At 37.4% G+C, this 24,430-nt stretch overlaps 1 protein-coding gene across 10 annotated transcripts in view; it reads left to right on the top strand.

Moving 5' to 3' along the window:
* The window catches only part of TMEM63A (transmembrane protein 63A), a 29,692-nt gene that overhangs the window by 2,684 nt on the left and 2,578 nt on the right, over window positions 1-24,430 (top strand). For 9 of the 10 annotated variants that reach the window (XM_021389728.1, XM_021389727.1, XM_021389729.1 and 6 more), the window contains 18 exons: window positions 1,644-1,723; window positions 3,259-3,322; window positions 4,211-4,248; window positions 5,385-5,527; window positions 6,529-6,580; window positions 7,745-7,853; window positions 8,259-8,329; window positions 8,785-8,865; window positions 9,519-9,642; window positions 9,988-10,121; window positions 12,473-12,610; window positions 13,915-14,068; window positions 14,899-15,005; window positions 16,609-16,695; window positions 17,315-17,377; window positions 18,380-18,542; window positions 19,667-19,772; window positions 21,622-21,789. In XM_021389728.1, the coding sequence (XP_021245403.1) occupies window positions 1,644-1,723; window positions 3,259-3,322; window positions 4,211-4,248; window positions 5,385-5,527; window positions 6,529-6,580; window positions 7,745-7,853; window positions 8,259-8,329; window positions 8,785-8,865; window positions 9,519-9,642; window positions 9,988-10,121; window positions 12,473-12,610; window positions 13,915-14,068; window positions 14,899-15,005; window positions 16,609-16,695; window positions 17,315-17,377; window positions 18,380-18,542; window positions 19,667-19,772; window positions 21,622-21,789 (1,882 nt within the window). Of the gene's footprint in view, window positions 1-1,643; window positions 1,724-3,252; window positions 3,323-3,832; window positions 3,970-4,210; window positions 4,249-5,384; window positions 5,528-6,528; window positions 6,581-7,744; window positions 7,854-8,258; window positions 8,330-8,784; window positions 8,866-9,518; window positions 9,643-9,987; window positions 10,122-12,472; window positions 12,611-13,914; window positions 14,069-14,898; window positions 15,006-16,608; window positions 16,696-17,314; window positions 17,378-18,379; window positions 18,543-19,666; window positions 19,773-21,621; window positions 21,790-24,430 lie in introns of those variants that run through there. The other variant, XM_021389730.1, reaches the window with a different exon arrangement.

Raw genomic sequence — 24,430 nt, forward strand, 5'->3', positions numbered from 1 at the left:
AAATCTGTCACTTCACAAGTTTTTGGATTAGATTTTGTGAAACTGGCGAAGAAATAGTGTACTAATCAGCTCAGTCCAGATAAAAAGAATAAATGAATTAGTTTGCGAAGGCAGGTGTGGGATTCCAATAAAAATTTTGGTTATTTTGATGAGTTTGGTCACAGTGTTCTTAAGCCACTAGGGGGGGGGGGGGGAAAAAAGAGCTGTAGACCAGCAAATTGGCATGATAAATGAGGTTTCTGATAATAAGACTGAAGGGATCACAGTTCCCAAATTCTAGAAAGCCATGTGAAGAAACTTAAAACTAACTGTGTGAGGTCTAAGCTGGTAGTTCTGCAAGAACTAGAAGATGTACCTGAAAACTATATAGTTGCATTTAATAAGACATTGTTAAATTGTTTGGGGGTATTTTTTTTTCTAAGCTGTGGTTGAATGTAAAGATACTGAGCCTCTGCATTGCACCCTTGCCTCAAACAGGAAGAATTAGCTGCAATGCGGAAGACTTTTTCTTGTTCAGCTACTGAGTACTGCAATTTATTTAGCAACTTCTGTACTCCTCCTATGTTTATGACATGTTTATTGCAAATCCCTTTAATAACTGCCAGTTGATGGGTTTCTGAATATTATTTCTAGCCTGGTTTCCTGAGGAAGTGAGGCTTATGCATTGCATTGTCCGCCCATTTTGCCTGTCAGCTCCTCCTCCTAATGGCTGGAAGACACAGTAGCCAATTTCAACCAGAGTTGTCGTAGATTATAGAGGACTTGGCATCCCTGAAATTTATGAATTGCATGAAGTAATTCATGGACAAATAAAGAATTTTATTCCCTGTTAGGGAAAAGGTTATTGTAAGAAGGCTTTATTTGTTGCGAAATGCGGAAGTTAGCTGGGTAATCTTGACATGTATCCTGGCTGGCTCTTCAGTATTGCGTAGTGGGAGATAAGTTACATCACTGGCACTACTTTCTAGCCAAACAGGTATGGGTTGTAAGGAGGGGCTGGAAGGCAAGGGTGTATGTGTTAACATATGCATAGAAAACAGGCCTTGTTAGTTCTGCCTCATACGGAGCGAGTTCTTCTAAAAAATAAAAGGATGGTTCATCTGTGAAATACGTTGATTATTAATTTTTTTTTACTTAGCCTCTTAAAAAAGTGAAAATATTGGGAGGGAATCAAAAATAAATTTGAGAGATCAAATAAGTTTCTGGATTTTATGAGTTGTAGTAACGTATCACTGAGTAGGATATAAAATAATTCTTGAAAAAGAAGTTAAACTCCCTACAGCCAGTTACATTGCTGTTAAATAAAAAATAATTTAAAAAAATTGCTTTGGAAGTCTTCCATCACAGTTCTGAGTGCAAGTAAAGGAAAACAGTATAGGTGCATATGTGAAAGTTTTGAATTCCTCCTGTCTGTCACAAACCTTAATATTATTCAGTTCAGAAATATGGCATTCAGAATTCCTTCATAAATTAGAACAGGAAGGTAGCTGTTCTGGTCCTTTGGTCCCAGTAGGTTGGTTTGTAGGCAGGTAACATGTGATAGTTGGTTTAAGATCTAGGACAGCATTTTTCTGGCAGTACTTATGCATCTAAGAAAGTTGATTACAAAATGGAATATAAAGATCTCTATTTTTATTTTCTAGATTTTGATATTGGTGTTTTCCGTTATAAGGAAGAAAGTCTGGGACTATGGACGTGTTGCTCTTGTGGCAGAAGCTGAAAGGTAAAAAGATATGCAATCAGATTGATTTGTTGAAACCCATCGGGGAATGTGGAAGCAGCAGAGTTAAATAGGGCTTAATTGAAGTGAATTTGTATCGGTTGGATGTTGGTAATCACATACATATATTTGTTAAAAATGTAATTCTGCTACTTTGTTTGAAATATGTTCTGCTGCAAGTTCCTCTTTGCAGTGGCAGTATTAGAACTGCACATTTGCCGTTGTCATTGTAAATTCCCTTCTCCAGCTGTGGGTTAAGGAAGTGGGTGTAAGAAAAGAGAGAATAGGCTCCTTGTCTGCTAGCAAGTCACATGGCTGCGTATTAATGTTTACAGTGCTTCTGTGACAGAAGGATATTGACTCTTGTGCATATCTCAATTCAGGCCCAGTATCTTCCCAGAGCTCCCCTATGCAGACTGTATCATGAAGGGTTTAAAAATAATTTTAAATAATATGTCTTGTTACTGGTTTCTGAAATTTCCCACTGATATTTAGTGATAACCAAAACCTCAGCTGCAGTTTATTTATTTGTTTTTATTTTTCATATTGTTTCTACAAGATGATGTCTTGATGTTCAAAAGCTAGTCATCTATGTATGAAGTGGGTAAGCTTTACAAGTGAGACTCTTACTGGTTTTAATGGTATAGCTAAGTTGTAGTTAAGTCCACAATTAAGCAAAAAGAAATGGCTCAAAGTGTGTTTCTAGACTCGATCTGTGTACATGTGTGAAAATTAGATGTGGCAAAAAAAAAAAAAAGATGGGCAATAACTGAGGCAGCTTTAATCTAGCCAGCTCAGGCAGCAAGAATGAAGATGCTCTAGTACAGGCTTCTTTGTGGGCTGTGGAGATCTGCATGGGTCAAGCAGGTCCTTAAGCAGTCAGATGCATTAGAGTCTGTTATTGTCCCTACAGCATTGTAGCCTAGGCCAAAATTATTGTTAGTACATCTACGAATCCCATAATTATGCGCACGTCACCATTGCAACATTCTTTCTAGCAACAAGCTGAAAACAGATACTTTGCTATTTTTATTGAAAGCTGCGCACTCTCTAGTTGTTTTAACCTTGCTACAGGACTGAATTTGAATGAGGAGGGCACCTTGCAAGTAAAGGGAAACTTTAAGTAGTGGCTGTAAGTTGAAGGAAGAGAGGTGGAGGGAAACAAGGTGATCTTTTGTGATGAGGAGTATCTGAGGTACCTTGCAGAATTGATCTTGCCTGGACTTACAAACCTGTTTTGCATTCTTTTATATGAATGCAGTTTAATACCTCGATAAAACGTTCACTTTTATTTCTCGTTCAGTTACGCACTCTCATTTCAGGTGCTCACAGGTCCTAACTTTTGAACATGAGGTACAGTACAAGCTTCCATAGTTAGGCATATGCTACAAGGTGAAAACCACAGCCTTTGTAAGTGGAAGAAGTGTTTTAATATTATTTCACATAGTTACTTCAGAATTGTTGAAGTTGAAATAATTGTGTGGAACTCCAGCCTCTGTTATTGAAGGTGCTGGAAAGCATTGTTTCATTTATTTCAGTGGAGTAAGAAATACCCAATCATCAGCATCTTCATCAGCACCTGAAGTTCTTGAATATGACAGCGTAAGTATTTTAAGGTTTCTGTACGTTTTTTGATATAAACTACCTAATGCAATCTGCTATAATTTGCCATTCCGCATAGCCCAATGTACTAGTCTGTACTTCTGCATAGATGGTTTTCCAGTGTAAAAATTAGTAATACATTGTGTACTGTGATTTATAGAACTATTAATGATCTCTCTATTTCTTGACAAATTATTATTGTATCATGAGCCAGTATTTTGCGTCAGTGTTGTTAAACAACTCTCTTAATTAGGAGAGGGATTATACCTTGTAATATTAAACTAATTAGTAGTGGAAGAATTTTTTTTAGTTAGACTTAGCAACTCTATCATTGAAACTGATCTCTGCTGTATTGTTTCATAGGAGGGTTTTTAAATCTAGTTGAGAAGCCTTTCAGTTAAACTCAGCACAGTGTTATTTCTAACTAGAGTTTAAGATGCTAACTTGTATAAGACTCTCATGTAGCTTCTCCTTGAAATTGGAATCTATGAAAATGTTTTTTCTTTTTAGGGGAAAATATCACCATTCTAAAACTGTGCATTAAATACCAATTTTCATAGCGAGATTAAGTCTTGACTTTTCTTCTGTGAAGATGGGATCTGGACACTCTTCTATAAGTTTAAGGAGCCCAAGCAGTAAACATACAAGTAATCCCCCTCAAATCTTAAATACTCTCTGAAGGCAGACACACAAAGTACCTTTTAGAAAGTGTGTAGAGCAATAGGTTTTTTTTCTGTATGTTTTCTGTTACTAAGCAATATTTTCAAAGTAACTGGCTGCCAGCTTTTTAGCTAACAGATTAGCTTAGTGGAAAAAGCCCACAGTATCTTACCTCTACAATTAAGAGAAGTGTTTCTGTTTTAACTCCTAAAACCTTTTTCTTTATAGGGCTTTTGTTCTTGGATGGCAGCTGCTTTTCGGATGCAGTAAGTATGAAAAATAACTAGTAAATCTCTTTTTTTAATTTGTTTTTAATTTAAAAAAAAGACCTTTTTGTGCTCCTTTTCTTTTCTTTTTTCCCTTGAGTAGGCAGAATTTAATGCAAACAGAAATACAGGTGCCTCCAGCATGTGGGCAATAGTGGGTCCAGAAAAGAATATGAAAACAAGGTGACTGAAGAGGAATACTTCTACAGGATACACTTGCCTTTCTGTTGACAGGCCAGGGACTTCCTGATCTAGGAACAACGTGTGAACTGAAGTGAATCTAGGCCATTTGTATGGATTTTGAGCAAAGAACTTGGCTCTAGGCTTTTACCCTTCAAAGGGTACTGCGTGGGTGTTCCCCTGTTTGAAGCCAGTAGGCCCTTGAGCAGGAAATGTGGTTTCCGTGCAAGGAATTCTGTGGGGAACTGGTGACTTAGTTGGGGCTGGAACTGACAGAAGAGGAAAAGCCCATCCTGTTGTTAGCTGAGTGTTAAACATGTGATGTTGGTTCCTTATGTCTCAGAGCTTAGTAAGTTATGATTTTAAAAAATGTATTTCTAGCTTGGATACATTGAAAGAAGAAGGGTGTGCAGATCGAGTCTTTCTCCATTTTTGCTAGTTCCTTCTTTTCCCAAGAGCTCATATTTTACTCATCTACTCATTTTCAGCAGAACAGATGATAAGAGTTCTCCTAAGGCTATGGTGGTTCTGTTATTGTTTTCATCAGGAAGCCTTTCTTGAGATGTGTGAACACTGTCCCAGCGTGATCCTGAAATTTGAGATCTAAGCTTTCCACTGTGTGGCTGTCTTCAAAGCAGGAAGTTGTGACAGATGTCTTTGTCCTTTTCCAGCTTGATAAAAGGAACTTGCCTGCATATTTCACATTTCTTGTTTCCATCTTAAATTCCATTATATTAATTTTTGTATGTTGATACTGTGCAAGCAAAAGACACTTGTGAAACTTAAAGCAGTTGAACTTAGAGATGAGAGAACACAACAGCGTTGAAAACTGATAGGGATTGATGGAGAAGTCATTGGGTAAACTGAGAAAATAATGTATGTTCAAAAACCCCAAAACAAACAACCCCAAGAGTATTAAGTAGACTGATTATGTGCTTTTTTTGTCAATGGTGTAGTGATGACGAGATTCATGACAGATGCGGTGAAGATGCCATACATTACCTTACCTTCCAGCGTCACATCATCTGCTTGTTGGTTGCTGTCAGCATTTTGTCTGTGGGTGTCATTTTGCCTGTCAACTTATCAGGTGGTCTCCTTGGTAAGAATTTTTTTCAAATTCTGAAAGGAATTAGCTTTAATGCTTTTGTAAAAGCTTTCAGGAGCTTTTTGTTTGTTCCCTTCTGCCCTGGTTTTGTCAAATTTTGAGTAGCGAATTGTCTTGCTGAGGCTTTGTCAGCGCTAACTGGGCTGAAAGAATTATTTCATGTTTCTTGCAGTCTTAGTCCTGATTGACTGGTACTCAACAAATACGATGTGTCCTCTAATCTACCACCTATCCCATAGAATATTAGTGAACAGAACTCTGACAGATTTTGTTTAAACACATTACCATTTTGGATAACAAGCCCTTATTAGCCCATAAAATATGCTTATGAGCCAACTTCCTATCAGTCTTGCTAAGATCACATTTACAGGCCTGTACAGACTTCACGGTTGATCATCTCAGTTTACACTGCTATGCACCACTTTGGTTGGTTTTCCCTGGTACTCTCAAGCAGAGTGCTTCTTTATGTTTTGTCTGGTTTCTCTTATACCACATTGTTTGCATCTTATTTTGTGTACTGACTTGCTGATTTTTGTCCCAAAAAACTTGCTCTCTTCTACTGCCCTTAATGTGACCTAGTTCTTGTTTTCAGTTTGCGTCTACCTATGCTTTAAAGAGCCTTGTGACTTTGCCCACCTTTGTAACTGGATATGTTGTCCCTGTGCCTTTGGTATTGTTTCTTTTCTTATGTTGTTAATTGGATATGAAAGAAGACTATGGGATGAAGGGAAACGTGCTGCAAAAATCTAGTATTCTGATTTTTTTCTTTAGATGAGCTGAGAGTGGTATGATACTAGGGCTTTTTTTTTTTTGCAAATTTTAAAATGTCATACTGCAAACCTATATTGATTATGATTCTAAATTGTTTCAATGTTGAAGTAGATCAACATCTGAAAAAAAAAAAAGAGGAAATAAAAAAGATGGCTTTCTCATAGTTTGCATGTGAATTTTGTTCCAGTTAATGATGCTACGTGTTTTTTTTTTTTTCTTCTTAGTTAAAGATCCCTATAGTTTTGGAAGAACAACTATACAGAACTTAGAAACTGAGTGAGTAAATCTTTGAAGGTAGTTTTATACTTATGTCTGTTTCCTGCCGTAGTTTCTAAATACATGCATTGATGCTTGCGACATGGCTCACGGGGGTAGAAACTACTTAATCATGCTTTGTCAACTGAAATTGGGATGTGTACTGCCTCAGGGTATACGTTATGGCTCTGATAAGAAGTCTAGAAACTTGGCTTCTGCTCTCAGCTCTTATTTGTTTTTTTTTTTTTAATACTACCTGTTTGTCTTGGCTAGTGACTGCACATCTAGCAATATTATTTTCAGAAATACATATGCTAAAAGAAACCATGCTGTGGAAAGGAAAACAAAGCTGGCAGCTTCACTATAACATGTAACTCAGATAACTTAAATTCTCTTAAATCAGATTTGTGAATGCCTCTCCCATTTGAGATCACAATTAGAATTGCTTCATTTTTTAAAAAAATCTTTTTTTTTTTTTAAAAAAAGGTTGCAATACTAGTCTGTACAGCTTTTCTGTTATGTCATTAATCAAAACTTATCTATCCATGCTGTAATGTCCAAGAGAATATTTGCCTGTGCACTTTGTTTTCTTCTAACCACTTTATGATTCTTAGTAGCTAGTGAGGATTTTATTGTTTGGTTGGGTTTTTACCTGCAAAATAGATTCCTGTATTTTATGTTAAGTTATTACTAGTACTCTTTACAAAACTGAAGAGCTGCACACAGAACACTTTTCTTTTATCAAGCTTGGAGGAAGGAGCTATCAGAGAAGTGAGGTTTAGTCTCTATATTAGGATGTTTCTGGTTTGGATAAGGATTGCATTCAAGGAGAGTTCAGTTTTGTGTTCAACACAATAACCACTGACCAATTAAAAATATTTTGGCAAATATCATGGAGCATCCTATTAGTCATCTGAATGCAAAGGCATAAGCCCAATGTTTCCAAAAATTAGCTGTTTCCCTTGCACTTTCATTAACTGTTTGTTGTAAAATGTAATGGGTAACCCTAATGGCTGTCCAAGGATCTGTATATATATATATATGAGTATTTATCAGTTACTACCTTTTTTGTTGTTTTGTGTTTAAAGAAAGGTTTTTAGCTATCAAAATGCTAAGCAAATTATGTGTATCAGTAGGATAATTAATTCTTCCTATTTCTCATATTCATAACATTTTGTCCAACAGTAACAATCTTCTTTGGCTGCACACATTTTTTGCTGTTGTTTACCTGGTTCTGACTGTTGTCTTCATGAGTCATCACATGAAAACAGTCACGTATAAAGAAGAAAACATAGTAAGTTCCTGTGTTGGGATTTAAAAACAAACAAACCGTATGGGATATTTGAAAGTGGACAATGCTAAAAAAGCAAATTGCAATGATGCCTCCTCCTTGCTAGAATGTAACATAAGTGTTAAAGAATTCACTGCAAACAAATCTCCACTGAGTGAATTGAGAAAAGTGTCTGGAGAATGGGGTGGGTGGGGGTGGTAATAGGACCTTGTGAAATTGTTGTGCCTTTAATGAGTGTAGAAAGTGTTTTGCTATCTGAAATAGGTACAGCTCCCATTGAAGTATCCTACCTCTTTTTTTTTCCATTCTAAAACTTAGCTACTTATGAGGCAGGCAGTGATTCTGCTTTTTCTTTTTTCTTTTCTGATGCCGTTTTTCAAAATAGAATTTTTTGTTGTTCTTTTGCAGGTTAAGTGCACATTGTTTATAACTGGTCTTCCAAAAAATGCAAAACAAGAAGCCATTCAAGGCCATTTCATGTAAGTTCTGTGCTTAATGAGTATCTTTAGGAACAGGGGGTTTAAGATTATCTTAGTAGTTTTAACTTTCCAAGCAGAAATGTCTTTGACTCTTGCACTATTTCAAATCATGTAATAGTATCCATCTTCTAAAATGGTTTCTCTATCCTTTGAAAGAATTGAGAATAGAATGAAAAAATGCTATATTTCAATAGAGATATTTTAGGTTCTAATCTTAAGATTAGCTAACTGTGGCTGTGTTTCCACACTTCCCATTAATATTCCCACATGGCTTTTTGGGGGGGAATAATGCTGCACACCTCGTACTAAAGTAACTTTGAACGCCAGTCTCTGTGGAAGACTCTTCTCTGTGTTACCTCATTCAGAAGTGATTGAGATACCCTTTAGACACTGGTGATGGTCTTTGAAACAGTTTATTCAATGTACTTTCTTCTCTCGTATTGCTTCATTTTCAGTGCTGCCTATCCAACTTGCATTGTGCTGGAGGTCCAGCTATGTTATGATGTAGCCAGGCTTATTCACCTCTTTAAAAAAAGGTACTTGTTTTTGTAATCTATCTGAATTTAGCATAATTTTGTAGATATATTGCTAGTCCTTAATCACCATTTCCTTTCACAGCAAGGGAGTTGGAACTAGGTGATCTTTGAGGTTCCTTATAACCCAAGCCATTCTGCGATTTATTCAATGATTTCGATATTTATCAGTAGTACTAAGCTTGCACCTACTAGAAATCAGTTCTGCTTTTAAAGTTCTGGTCTGCGCTTCAGACAGATTCAACTGTATTTTAAAGTATGTGTTTTTGAAGGCTTGGCTGGTATTTTTGTTTGCTTGGTCAGGCAGTACAAAGCAGAGAACCCAGCTGTTGAATTAGTAACTCTAATTACTAATTGTAGCAGACTGCTGCTTTAGTCAGAGATGTTGGTCACAAGAGGGAAAGGGCTTTTCTTCTGGTCTGTACAACAGTTACTTTTTTCTTCTGGAATCTCCATGAGTGTAGATTCTTTAGTGCTACTACAGGCTTGAAAATAAATTGTAAGAAGTAGCTAGAATAAAGTATATGAGTACTTTTGGTGACTGATTTGCTGTGAGTCTTTGAAGCATTTTTTTCCTCTTGGGATTTATGTTCTTCCTAAGCTTGTTCTTGATACTGTTTTCATGCAAAATGTTTTGGATGTATTTTCTCACCTAGACATGAGGCAGAAAAAAGCCTGGCTTACTATAAACATCTGTATGAGAAGCATGGCGAACGAGCCCAAATCAACCCTAAGCTGTGTGGTCAGTTCTGCTGCTGTGAAATGAGAGGATGTGAAAGGGTGAGAGATTGTGTCCGTCTTTACTCATGGCTGGGTAGATCATATAGAGCAGTTTTTATGTAACATCTTGTGAGCTTAAAAAAGTTATTTGTTGATTGCAGGGAACTTATCTTTCATGTTCTTGTACACCAGAGAAAAGTATTTCCCCACAACTTTGGAAATGTGATCTTAGTGCAAAAACTAAGTACAAGAGAAACTTGTGTTTGTTTGTCTTCATGTGGTGACATGCTTTTTAATTTGTGGAAGTAGTGTAAGGAAGAAGGACTATGGGTTGTGTGGACTCTATTTTAATGAAAGTATCAGCCATCTGATACTTGGATGTAACAGTCATCAATTTCTCAACAGGAAGATGCTGTAGATTATTATACTAGAGTTATGAATGAACTGGATGAAGAATTCTCAAAAGAGGAACAAGCAGTTCAAAACAAACCACTTGGAATGGCATTTGTAACACTTAAAGAGAAATCCATGGCAACCTAGTAAGTTTTGTCTGCTATCTTCTTTGCTCTCCTTTAACTTTAATAGTACAACTGATCTTGGTTGTGTTGCTTGTCTGCTTATGTTGCTTCTTCTTCCTTTCTTCTACTTCACCATTCTGTGGATTTGTTCTGCTCTGCTTACTGGTAAGTTTTTCTGCAAGTATGCATTTAGCCTCTATACTTCAAATGAAGTATTCATTACCTAAGAGACTAAGTGGCTTTGGACACTTACTGAGATAAGAGTCCCTACTCTGTGGAATCCATTACTGTAGGTTAGTAGTAGGCCAGACCAGTGGGTCTTGGAAACGGGTTACTGATTTCTCCATTTTCTAATGTACAAATGTAGTTACTAAGCTATCACGGTGGGTGCTACTGAGTAACCTCAACAAAGTAGTGAGATTGTTTTAAAGATAGATTCTGGATGTTTGGTGTTGGCAAAGTACTGGGTGGAGTAAAGAGGAGAAACATGACTTCACAGCATTGTGTGTCTGTAAATATATAGAAAGAAAGCTTAATAACTTGCTGTGCGGTTTTCAGAAAAAAATGTGTGTGCACTCAGCTTTTCATGTTGCATATGTACATATAAATGTGTAAGTATATATTAAAAAAAAAAAAACCTCAGGTCTGTTGAATAAGCAAGTTGTTGATAACCTAGGATAAGATGATTCAAAAGCCCTGTAAAGTAAAAATTTTTCTTGTAGAAGTTATACAAGATACTCTAGATTTTGGTAATAGTTACTACTTTTCAAGATGGTAGATGATTATGTGGCACAACCTGTTTTAATATTTCTTTTGCTTGCATATTGCTTATGTGACCCTCAAGGTCTTGACTTCAGACAGATTTTACAGATATTATGTGTCTCTACCTGTTTCAATAGATACTCGTCAGGATCCAGTATCAGAAGTTAAGCCTCTTTTACCCAGTTGTTAATACAGAAAATGCATGTAACCTATCATTTTCAATTGACAGTTTCTGAGAATCCTTTCTATATATTTTAGAGCATGGAATAATCTTTCAATGTGTGAAACTGAAAGAAAAGCACTGAGATTCATTCTCTGACTGTTAACTTCTTGTTTGTAGTTTGGATGGGATAACTTCTCGGTGGACACGTCAGAGTTGCATTACAGGCATCTTTGAGTTGAATCATGGAGTACTGAAAAGACTTTTATTGCTGTAAACTCTGTTCTCTGGAAAATTAGCTTATGTTTGATGCTGAAGCCACCAGATTAAAAAGTTATATGGTGCCACTAGTGGTCTCTGCTCCACAGAGCCCTGATACAGGATGGGAGAAGCAGGAAGCCAGAACTGAAATTCATGGAATCAGATAGCTGTAGAAGTTTGACTAATGCCGCTGCTCGTGTTCATGTAGTGTGTCTAGAAGTGCTAAAGATTGCTCCTTATTTACTTTTCAAATACAAGCTATTGAATTTTGACTAACTTTCTTAAATACTTGCTGCTGTAAGATGCTGATGTCCCTGCTTGAATTCTGGTAAGATAAAGATCTGTTTTGTCATTTTTGTTTTGTTTGGTGCTTCTGTGGTTCCCTGTTTTCTTTATGTTCTGAGCACAACTGAGAAACAAGCATAACCAGGAATTTTAGAGTCCACTCATTCAAATGTGATATATTACTGTTTCCATGTTAGGGTAGCAAAGCTCATCTGGAGTAGAACTTCTCTTGCACCATAGCACACACACAGTTGTACTGTGTCTAAATACATGCTTAGCATTTCTCTTGGGGGTGTTCTGAGAAATCTTTGGAAGCATTTACTCTGACAGTGTTTAAACTTGGTTTCAATACATTGAAAATTAATTCAGGAGATAAATATTGTGAATATTCTGGGAGTGGGTGAAAGAGAATATTATTTCAAATTGTTAGGTTACTTGCATTATAAAAATTGTATGAAAATCAAAACTAGTTAGATGTGAAGTTGACATGGTGAAATTTGAGTGTAGATTAAAGGATTAATTTGCTTTGACTTCAAAACAGCTGTAATTACACAAGAGATGTTTGGGGTACTGCCTGTCTTTATTTCTACTTTTTCCAGTGCTCTCAGACTTTAATTTTTAATATGAGCCACTGCTGCTGTGTTGATAGAAGCCCTGAACAATTTGAATCAATATTTCTTTTTTGTTTTCCAGCTTTGTCAGGTATCAAAGGCCTGTGTTAGTAACTGTGTATCTAATGGTCACTGTGTGCATGAGATAATGTTACAATGTTAACTGTCTTGATCTCCAATTATCCAAAGCTTAAAAGGTGTTTGTTTTTTTTTTTTACTGCTATTGGCAGTCTTCCTCCAGCACTTTCAGATGTAATAATTTGTAATAATCCTCTTGGTTTTCCCCCTTACAGTATCCTTAAGGACTTCAATGCCTGCAAATGTCGGAGTATTAAGTGTAAAGGAGAACCCCAGCCATCATCCTACAGCAAGGAATTGTGCATAGCAAACTGGGAGGTTAGATATGCTACATATCCTGAGAATATATGTTGGTAAGATTCCTGTCTTCTAAACTATCATAAATGGGTTTAGAATAGGGACAGGAGAAAGAATCTGTGCATTTTTTTCTCTAGCCCTAAAATGAGGCTGATATGTATTCTTTTATTTCTATTACTGGTGTTCTTCTTTGACCTTGGAGATTCCTCTCAGAGGCTGACTAGAGTTTTGCTACCCCAAAGTTCTGGTATCTGCTTTTTCTGTTAACATGAAAAATATATGTACTAAAGCTTCATCAGTCTGTACCTCAGCATTCCTATTTTTTGAGGTTCATATATATCTGTTGCTGAGGTCTGAGGTGAGGAACTTAATGTTAGAATGGAATATTCTCCAAGTTTGTATAGGTGTATATCTTTTTTTTTTTGAGATGTTGTAGGACAAATATAGCTTGATCCACTCTGCAAACTGTAGCCTGTCTTCCAACATTTTTTGAGTGACCCAGTAACTTTACCCGACACTTACAGGAGAGAGCGTGGAAATACATAAATAATTTTGAATCAAGCTGTTCTTGTGCTATCTTCTGTTGTGCTTACAGGCTAAAATTGACCAAAGGTTTTCCAGTTGTTTTGTAAGCAATATAGGGTTTGATCAATATAATCCCCAGTTCATAGGACAGTAAATCAGTTGAGGCATCTCTATTGCAAGTGAGGCGCAAAAAAATGTGTTGTTTATTTTTTCCCTTGAAGAAGAGGAGAAACAGCAATTTGCCAAGTTCCTTATGTAGGTTCTCTGTGATAGCTGTCATCGCTGGGGGTGATAATGAGCCTCTCTGTCCCTCTTTTGTCTATTTAAAATGCTTGGCTTTGGCTGAGGCTCAAATTGTTCTGGTCCTTTTGGAAATTGTTTCAGATAACATTAAGAACATTACCTGTTTAAGTCCAGTTTTTGCTGTGGATTCAGTTGGATGTTTTTTCCTTATTTTTTAAGTCACAGCTTCTTGGTAGGTTCTGCCTCTGATAGCTGTTCTCTATATAGTTTCAGTCTCTTCTTGTTCTAACTTTCTCAGTTTAATACATAGGTACAAAACAGAAATTGTTTCATCCCAGGTCTTAACTAATTTGAACGCTTTGTTTAAGTGTTATAAAAGACTAAATAAGTTATCCTGCAAGTGCAAGTTATATTATCACATCAGAAAAGTGGCACTGGTTTCATTATTTCTAATAACAACTGGAACTTTTGTAGTTCTTTGTTTATATAACTTTGAGAAGATGAAGAAGCAGTGCCACCTGTTACTTGGCGGATAATATGTACTTATAGCAGCAAATGCTTACTGCTTTTTCTTTTTTTTTTTTTTTTGCAGGAATAATCTTTCAGTGTGCGGGCTGAATTGGTGGGTTAGATGGTGGTGCATTAATTTGTCTCTTCTTATTTTGCTGTTTTTTCTTACTACTCCATCCATAATCATATCAACCATGGACAAGTTCAATGTCACTAAACCTATTCACTATCTTAATGTGAGTATCTCCATATGTTTGGATATAGCTGCATATAGGACCAAAATGTTATTAAAGGGATAGATGTATAGTTCCCAAAAAAAAAAAAAATCAAGTTCTATAAGCTGGATCTGTTGAAATTTTCAGAAGTGTTTTGTGTAGCTGCTGACTTACACATATACACAAAATAAGTGTGTGTGTGTGTGTATTTAATATATATTCTGGACATACGTGCGTGTGTGTGTGTATATTTATATATATATATACATGTATGTCCAGAATCAGGTCCTGGTTCCTCTTTCATTCCCTGATAGGTTGAATATTTTCATCTGAAACTTTATACTGTTATGAATCTTATATTTACTTGTACCTTTGGAATGTAGTTTTTACTACACTTAAAATGTTTAAAATCTAAAACTCTTGCCAGTTTTGTGTCCAACTTGTATTTTGATTTTAGGATGAGAAGATGGGAATTCAGATTTTTAAACCCTAAAGTAAAATGCCATGGTTTGTTTTGCTTACCAGACTGAAAACCAGGATGCCATATACGTCCACATTCAGCTAAAACTGTCATTTTAGATATTTCCCCAAGCTTGTTTGTACTACCTAAAAGGTGCTTGTGAGATTTCATCCATATAGAATTCATTCCCCAATCCTGCTCCTGTTTCTTGTCTTGCACACCAATGCTGAGCTCTCATTCTGAACTTACTCACATTCAAGTCTGAATCTGAATAAGATTTCCATAGTCTGACCTGCTGTGATTTACGAAAAGCTAATTATTGCAGCCTCTGTTCTTCTAGCACAGCTGTATTAAAATGTCTCTCATATTTATCCCTTTTTCTTCCCATCAGAATCCTATCATCAGTCAGTTCTTCCCAACGCTCTTGCTCTGGTCCTTCTCAGCTTTGTTGCCAACAATTGTCTATTATTCAACATTGCTGGAGTCCCACTGGACAAAGTAAGTGAAATCTTTCTCTGTTTTGGCCTTATCAGCTGAATTACTAGGAAAAAAAAGGAGAAGCACTCAACTGTTTACGGTACTTTTTAAATCTGCAGACCTCTTGTAGCAGGGAATATCATGTTTTCATCTCTTTCCAATATTGTTACCAATGTTTTGGAGTTATTCCGCTTGCTGTATTAAGTACAGAACCAACCAGATGATTCATTTGTGCTTCCCCCCTCACACACACTTTGTATTTAAAGCTTTATTAGAAGAAAATGCTCCTTCAACAGGGGCATGGGTAGTACCTCAAATCTCCCTGAGGCCCTTCTCTGGGAAGGTAAGAAGTGGGGGCTTTGATCCCCTACAGGCTGAGAACATTGGAGTCTCAAATCCTATTTCAAGGGCTCCAACTACTGACAGGCTGCTTATAAGAAGGGCGTCACTCTTCTTGTTATTTTGCATGAAAAGTGACCTGGATGTAACAGTGCACAAATCAGTGCTATCGGATATTGCTGGTGGTGATCTGAGAAGACCTTACAGCACCACAGCCTGTCAGGTCTGTTGACACAAGATTTTCCAGATACAACCAGTCCACTCAGAGGTGTCAAGTGATGTGCTGCTAACCTGGGGGAGCTCTGCACAGCCTTGCTTAGTGTACTGGGTTTCATGCTCAGTTTACCTATGATACTTCACGCTGAATTCCAGTTGTGCTTGCCTTCATTTAATCTTTTGACTACAGCCATTGATTATTTTGTATTCTAGGGTCAAATCCTTTTTATTTTTTTGTACCATTCCCTTCTAAGACACTGCATCCAGAGTTTTCTGTTAATTGGTCATAGTTGCTTGCTTTTCATCAATGTTGTTTTTGATAGTTGAACTTGGCTGATGAACTTTGAGACATTTTAAATTGATTGCAAGTTTTCTAGAGTTGCTAGTGATCACAGATCTGATTTCAAGTCTCACTATAGTTGTACTAACTGATATATCCCACAGTGCCCAAGACCTATGTGATCGTGTAAAAGCACTGTGGTTTTAATGCCTAATTTGATACCTCCTTTAAGAAAGTCTGAGTTGTTTATGGAAATCTCTGCAATTTTCTGGTGACAGTTTGTCACTAGATAGATGTTCTTGCTGCTGTAGGAGTGGTAAAGTATTAGTAATGTCATGTTCTCAAAGTGTTGATGTTTGGCAAGTAAAGTAGTTTGTCTGAGTGCCTGGTTTCTTGGAGGTGGTGCCCTTCTGCACACTGCCTAATCTCTCCTGGCATAAGGTTTGGTGAGGAGTTTGTTTACAAGCTGTTGAGATATGAGTATCACTGGATGAGAAACCAGCTGTGACTGGTGCACATACCCTTGCTTGTGGTGCAGGACTGTAGTCTTGTTAATCCAGCGTCTGGATTAATGTTCTAAAATATTTTCTGTGCCTAAGAAGATACTGAGAGCCTGCTTGGTCTGAATCGGTGAGTGTCTCGAAGGCATTTCTGTTGCGAGTATCTGGTAGCACTGTGATACGGCAGGGGAAGATGGAAGTCTTCTGGGTGCTGATGTTCTTTGCGCAAAACTCTTCATGCATGGAAAGCTTTCATATGAATTTCTTATTAATTTTCTTTTCTTGGTAGATCTGGAGAGAACAGAATAATGATGCATAAAGTCTACATATTTCTGTTATTCATGGTATTGATTCTGCCTTCCCTTGGTCTCACCAGGTAAAGTCATAGTTTAATAATGTTTGAATATTTTAATAATATTCCTATTATATTTTTGTAATATTCCTTTGTTTGCTAGTTGAAGTATAGATAGTATACCCTCATCCTTTTCTAGTGTGTCTGGTGTGCTTGTCATTACACATTAGATTTTAATGTTACAATGTTTCAATGTTCACCTTTCATCTGAGGATCTCCTAGCCCTTAATATCTCTGGAGTCTGATTTTGTTGTAGCAAACAGATCTCTGACAGTGACAGATTAATTTCTAGTTGAAAGTTTCCCATACTGATACAGCCAAGAGCCAAGTTTCCTGACTCTTCAGTTACAATTTTTCTTTTCTTTTTTTTTTTTTTTTTTTTGCACCTATATAGTGGTTAACTGTTTCCCCAGCTAACAGGGTAGCATGTATTTGCCTTATCTATATGATGGCTGCTAAAAGTGAATCATTTAAACTTCAGGATGAAGTCGATGTTTGATTATGCATCTTTTTTTTCCCCTCCTTGCTTATGACTGTCAGTAACTATAAAGCTAAAATAGTATCCTGAACTACTGTAAGAGAAGCATTTTTACACAATAATAATCTCCTGGACACTGAATTACATTAACCATCTTTCTTTCAGCCTTGATTTATTCTTCCGTTGGCTGTTTGACAGAGAGTCATCTGATTCTGCCATTAGGCTAGAGTAAGTATTAAGCAACTCCTTGTTGCAAGATCATTTAAAATGCTTTTTATCTGTGACTAATCTTGCTTAGTGTTTATTAAAGTTAGCGCTGGGATGATGCTTTGGGAATGATGTTGAACTTCCAAATAAGAGTAGCAGACAATGAAAATGCCTTTGTTGTGAAGAAGTCCATGCTTTTTCCTGCTAGGTAGCGTATGCAAACTTTCAATAAAGAGTTATTCTTCCACGTCCTTAAAAATTCTGTAGAAGATGCAAGAAGACAGGATGGGGTGAAGTGACTAGATAATGTAGTGGGGATTGTTCCATATCATTTATTGGGCAATCCTCCCAAAGACTACAGTGAGACAAAATAGCTCTGGCAGTTCTTCTTGAAACCCATTGAACTCACTTTTCATTTTAAGAAATACAAATGTTTTTATGCCAGTACCACACACTTGCAGATATTGGTTATTTGAAGCTCTTGTGACTATGGGCTGGACACAGTGGCTGGTTTGTGAGGTGACTGAAGGGAAAGAATAGGAAGCAGTTATAAGAGATGATTTTTTTTTTTTCCCCACCACTATTTCAAAATCAGTAACAAGAAGACAATTAGGAGTTTCTAAGCTGGGAGATAAAATTATCTGATGGCAGTCTTATCTCGTTTTGTCTCAAGTTGCTGTTAATAGACATGAAATGATGCTCTCTTCTGCTATCAGCCACCCATCAGACTGCACTGTCTTATTTCTTGAGCAGTTTCTTCCTAATCCAAACTGTGTGATTCAGCAAGTCTTCTTATAGAGCCATTGCAAATTAGCCTGTAAAAGTACACTTCTACAGTATATTGCACTTACTGCCTTTATAGTTATGTTGTACTCTTTTTCTTCAGCAAGATTACTAGACTTCCAGCTACTTCTCATTGTGTCCTGTACTTCTTCTTAGGGAGAGAGATTTCTAAAAGCGTATGTATGTTCCTTGTACTTGCTTATCTGCTTTCCAGTCACTGTCTGATGTCTTTCCTTGTAGATGTGTCTTTTTGCCTGACCAGGGAGCGTTCTTTGTGAACTATGTGATTGCCTCTGCTTTCATTGGCAATGCGATGGAGCTGCTGCGCCTACCTGGCCTCATCCTTTACACCATACGCATGATAATGGCCAGGTCCAAAGCAGAAAGGAAAAATATTAAACAGGTATTAGAGCCTTTCCTTAGCAAGAAGCAATTAAATGACTGGTCTTTATCAGAAACAGTGGGAACCGCCATCCTTCAGAACATTAACTCATCTCCTGGCATTTTTTGGCCTTTATTTCACTCATCCGTAACAGCTTCATATTGCCCCTCTCTGAAGCGTAGTTAACACTGAAGTATTTATTCAAGTCAGAGATGGTCACAAATCAAAACTCAGGTTCTGAATGTCAGACATCATTCTCTTCACAGCTCTGAGTCAGAATTCTATGATTTGGTTTTAATAGTATAACTCTGATATTGTCTTATACTCCTAAACTTGAGGTTTTTAAAATTTGGACCCGTCCACAGCTAGTTTCTTTTGTCAGTCAACAAGCATGCACAATTTACTTTAACCTGAATATACATCTATCAAAATAAATGCTTACTCTCTGTATTTAATTTCAAGTGTTGAACAGTAACTTTGAGATGGTGTGTCTTCTTGCAGTTTGATATTCTAGGTGTTGAAATAGGAACATAAGTTAAGCCTGTATACAGCTGCCACCATTTTTCTACTCTATTTTATTTTTTTTTGCAGTGGGTGGGTTCCATTTAAAAAAAACAAACAAAAAAAAACATGTTAAACATCCCATTCTGTTAACTGTTGCATATTACCCCTTGCTGTGGTTGAAATGGTTTATATAGACTTTCCAATCTAAGAGGTTCAGCTAGATATAAGAAAAAATGGGAATACTGACCAAAGGCTGTGGCATCTTGAGCTTTCTCTACAGCTAAAGCCATCACAGGGATCAGAACAGATTCAATGGGATATGCGGTGGGACGAAGGTTCTATGTTTGGCACAATTATTTTTCACCTTGTGGTTTTATGTATCTGCTTCTTGTAATTGAAAACACCTTCTTTGAGGAATTCCTGTAAGGCTGTGAAAGTAGTACTGTATTTTCTGTAAGCGTAGCTGTTTAAAACATGTCATACTAGTGCATATTTGCTGTTTATACCTCTCAAGGAAATAAGTGATCTCTCCCAGGGAGGGTGTAAGAGAAGGTGAACTGTTACTTTAGTCATTCTACCTTAACTCCTGACGTGTTGATAGATGACCTGAAAGATATGAGTGTTTTGTTTCTCCTTCCTAGCAACAGGCATTTGAATATGAATTTGGAGCAATGTATGCCTGGATGCTGTGTGTGTTCACCGTCATCATGGCCTATAGCATTACATGCCCCATCATTGTCCCATTTGGTAAGTTTCCAATGAGCTGCGGGCCCTGCATAGGTGACATAGAGGCAAGTGGGAATTATGGAAGGCTCAATTCTGGGTTCTTTGTGTACTCTTCAGATGCTGATCACCCTTAGGACTTTGATCTGCATTTCCATCCCTTCCTATGGGGAAAAGGACAGAAGATGGCAAATTACTTATTTCCTGTACTGCTTTGAGGAGTTGAAATTACATTTGATGAATGTTAGATATTTGTTTTGAGTGCCAGCCTCAGTTAGCTCTGGTGGTGCTTTTTTTTTTTTTTTTTTTTAGTTAAGCATCGGATTTTAGATAGGTTTGGGAGTGAGGGTTTTCTTTTTATCTGTGGGTTCTTGAGATCTTGGAGAAGCAAGCTGCATAAGATATCTAGCTTGGAGGTCCAGTTTAGCAGCCAAACTTGACTTGAGACATTCTGATCCCTAAATCCTTTAGGTACATTTTAAATAACAATTGTCTTAAAGTTTGACTGAAGTATTTAAACAAAGCACGAGAAATAGTATGTTGATACAGTAGCAAGAGACTGGAAAACTACCTGTTCTTTTCCACTGCTGCAACTCTTCTGTGTTGCAAACCATTTATTTAAACTACATGTCCTGAATGAGAAAAGGGGCTGTGGTCATCGCTGCACTATTGACAGCAGTGTGCTCCACGGTCCTGACCCCAGGGATATGACCTAATGATGTGCTGGCTGCTTTGTTTGGCATGAGGTCTTAGTCTTGCCCTTGGAGAGGAAGGGTAATACTGTATGCTCTCATAGCCCTGCTGGCTTAGACTACCAGCTAATTAGGAGTGTAGGACCTTCAGAAGGTATCCAAATCTCTAGGTCACAAGCTACCTTTTTCTAGGAAGTTTTCTTTGTGCTGTCTCACAAACAAAATTAAAATTTATGCCTTAAATTATTTATCTAGCTTTGAGTATTTTTTTTGCTTTTCCTGTACTCGCCATTAAATTCAGTATGGGTGTGCAGAAAACATAACAATCTGTCTAGAACACTTGGATGATTGCCCACTTTCAGTGACTGTGATCTGAACTATATTTCATTTTATTGCATCTCTTGTTCATAAAGATGTTGTACTGTCATAATTTTTTTTATGTATAAATAACTATTTCAGCAGCTACAGTTATTTCCACTTTCAGGCATGTTGTGCTAAGTCATTTGACAGTATTGGTATAACCTTTTTTAAATTTAAAACACTAGAAAGGCAGATGCAATATAATTAAATTAGATATTGTTCAGAACTATTTTAATCAACAACCTTATTGGGAGAGTGTGGCTGTTTTTTAAACAATAGAATTTACGTTTATTTACACTTCTTTGTGTGCAATTGTAAGTATCTGAACATGCTACTGTGTACTCGAGCTGTTATTGTATGTAACTGTCACATCTGTAGCTGTTTTGTTGGGGATAAGACACAGCTGATTTGAAATCTAGTCATGAATTTATTGAAGGCTGAGAGAGGAAATGCAAAGCCACTGTTAGACCTTTCTTCTTTACCAGTACTGTGTGAGGGAGTTCCCAGCTCAACGCAACCACTGTGACCCACGTGACAGCACTGGGAAGGAGCTCTGGGTGCACACTGGGAGCATGAGAGGGTGACGGAGGTCTGAGGAGAGGGGGAAGGATGGTGAGACCTTGAGGGTCTTGGCACTGCCATGTGAACAACTTTAGGAGCAGACTGCTGTCATGCAACTATACCTCGTTCATATTTGGGCTGTATCCACCATTAGTATCTGAATTTTGGGTCTATTAGTTAGTGTAGATTTCCTCACAGAATTGCTGCTTTTATTATGTTTTCAACCCCCTTCTCCTTGGCTCTCTCTTTTTTCCTTCCAGGGTTAATATATATGCTTCTGAAGCACATGGTTGACCGTTACAACCTTTACTATGCGTATCTCCCTGCTAAGCTGGAGAAGAAGATGCACTTTTCAGCGGTGAATCAGGCTCTTGCAGCTCCAATTCTCTGCCTTTTCTGGCTCTATTTTTTCTCTTTTTTGAGGTTGGGTAAGTATATCTGTTTTCACTGAGAAGATACTCCTGCCTCTCTCGCCAACTTACCTAAATTGCATGTGAAGCTTCATAGGCATTATGGGCTTCTCTTTTTGTTTCCGTAAATATGAAGTTATGGTGGTTATGTGTTGCACGGAATTTGAATTGGCCAATTGGGCTGTGGAGTGACAGACTTGTTACAGCAAATTAAAAAAAAAAAAAAAAACACAAAATAATAATTTGTTCAGAACTAGTTCTTACTAGTAAAATGGCTCTTGGCTTCACTACATGTGTTTGTATAATCAGTGTGAGTTGAATATGCTCAGATGAACTGGCTACTGCTTCTTTTGTTTAAGAAAAAAAATGTTAGAATGTTAGCTAATGATGCAACTAAGACCAATGTTATACATTGCATGTGAAACTTCACATGGAAAAACTGCAGTGAAATAGTGACTCTCCTCCCCATACTGTGATTTGAAAACTCATGGTTTTAAGTAATTTATTTTAAACATACAGATTCTTTATTTTGCAAATACTTGGTACTAATAGCACTGGCTGTGATATACTGACAGCACTGGCATCAGAAGAGGTACATGATGGCTCTTCACCCCCAGGAGGAGGCATGTGGCAAGGAACAGGGATGAGGGTGACACTTGAAGGAGCTGAATTTTCCTTCTTGGAAAGGGAGCCTTTGTAATCTGTGTTTTACCTTCTCTGCTCTCACAGCACTGATGACAAACCAATATGCTTCATAATGTTTTTCTAGAATACCAGTAGTTAAATAATACTGTTGGCAGACTGTCATTTAACTTCAGAGAGAGCTCCCAGTGGATTTAAGAGGCACTCAGAACTACTGCTTCAGGCTATACTTGGGTTTGAGCAGCTGTTGCTGCAGTGGTTGTATGCTTGAAAGCTTGTTTTTTTCCCCATGTTTCGAGAACTGTTTTTGCAAACAGGAGGACCAACGCATTTGTCTCCTCTCAAATAACAGCAGAATTTCTAGAGCATGCTTTAGAAAAAATCAGCTGCAACCATGCAGCAACTGATGCATCTCTAATTGTTATGAAGGAAAACCTGACGTAGTAAAAAATGGCTTCTTTTTAAGTGTTTCCTGGTTCTATATGTGAGGTGAGGCCATTGTTCACCATGGAACTTAGAGATGGAAAATGAAGACTGAGTTCTTATGCTAGGCTTGGTTTAGTATAGAGTTGCTGTTTACATGATATTCTTCAATGCTTTCTCAGTGCACAAGACAAGCTAGCCAAGTGATGTAAGTCTGAGAGGTGGGAAATTGAAGTTTTGATTTCACTGCTTCTGCTTGTGCCAAGGGGAAGGAAAGAGTGGGAAGTGCTCTGCTTCCTTATCTGCAAAATACATCAGTCTGTTATGTATAAAGCTTGATTGCTTAATCAGTTTCTTGTATAGCTTGCATGGTGCAGTATGGATGCTGTGGATACAGTTTGAATTCAGTGTAGCTGCAGAGTACAGCGATAATATAATACTCTGTTTTCTCACTCATATAAATGTAAGGCTGGAAAGACTTCTATCTCAGTTCTGAGTCAGGATCAAATACTGCTTGGCTGCATACAGTACTGCGTGCAGACAGGCTTCACTAGTGTCACCTGTTTTCTCCCCAGCTGCTGTTTTCTCCTCAGCCTAATGCTATCTGTCCATCAGACACCTAAAGCACTGCTGTGTCCCTCACAGCAGAGGACATGACAGTGCTATTTGCAGTCCAACCCCTGTCTCCTAGGATGTTCATCTAAGTACCATGATTCTCTAGATCTGTTGACAGGGACAGTTTACAACTGGTAAATACTGTTGTAACATACAGTTACACAACGAGCTCCTTCCAAAGGACGTTCCAGAATACCCATAGGGAGTTTTTTTCCACTTCCCTTTTCTGTTTGAACAGTGACATCTATTTTGTTCTTGTTTTTCTGATCTCAAACAGATCTGTTCATATAACGTACTAAAAACTTGTTTGTTCCCTGTCATTACCTATGCTGGTGTTACCACAAAAAAAAAAAAAAAAACAGGATTGGTGCTTATTTTTTTTGGCCAAAGAAACTTAGGAACAGATGAGTTAAGTTTTTTCCCCCTTCCCTTAATTCATACTCAAATAATCTTTTCTGCAAAATGTGATTAATTTCTTCAGAATACTTTCTGAGTTTACCTGGAGAATTACTGTTGTATTCATTGTGATTGTTTTCTTACTAGTCTCCTTCTAGCTACTTTCTTAGTGCTCATTCCATGCTCCTACCGCACCACCCCAAGGAACCCTACCTTGCAGGGTAGTTTGTGTTTCCTCAGCTTTTTGTCTTTTTTCCTGTGTTTCCTCCTAGTTCTGTTCATACTTCTATTGTAGTGCCCCATAGTTTGGTTTTGAAAGGCTAGTAGTACTGTACTGAAGAGCTTTATTGTTCGATATACATACCTGAGACTTGGTTTTTTTTTTTTTTTGGTAATAGGGTTGCACTATTGACTGCTTTCCAGTTTGTAATCATCAGTTGTATTCAATGGAGCTACAGTCTTGTTACTCATCTGTAATCTGTGAAGGTTGCTTTTCCCCTATGGGTTGTTTGCAAGCCGTTCAATTTGGTGCCATCATCACGCTTAATAAATAGACTCTACCTATAACATCTCACAGATCATT

The sequence above is a fragment of the Numida meleagris genome, chromosome 3 (genome assembly GCF_002078875.1).
Source record: "Numida meleagris isolate 19003 breed g44 Domestic line chromosome 3, NumMel1.0, whole genome shotgun sequence".
In the NCBI taxonomy this organism is placed as follows: Eukaryota; Metazoa; Chordata; class Aves; order Galliformes; family Numididae; genus Numida; species Numida meleagris.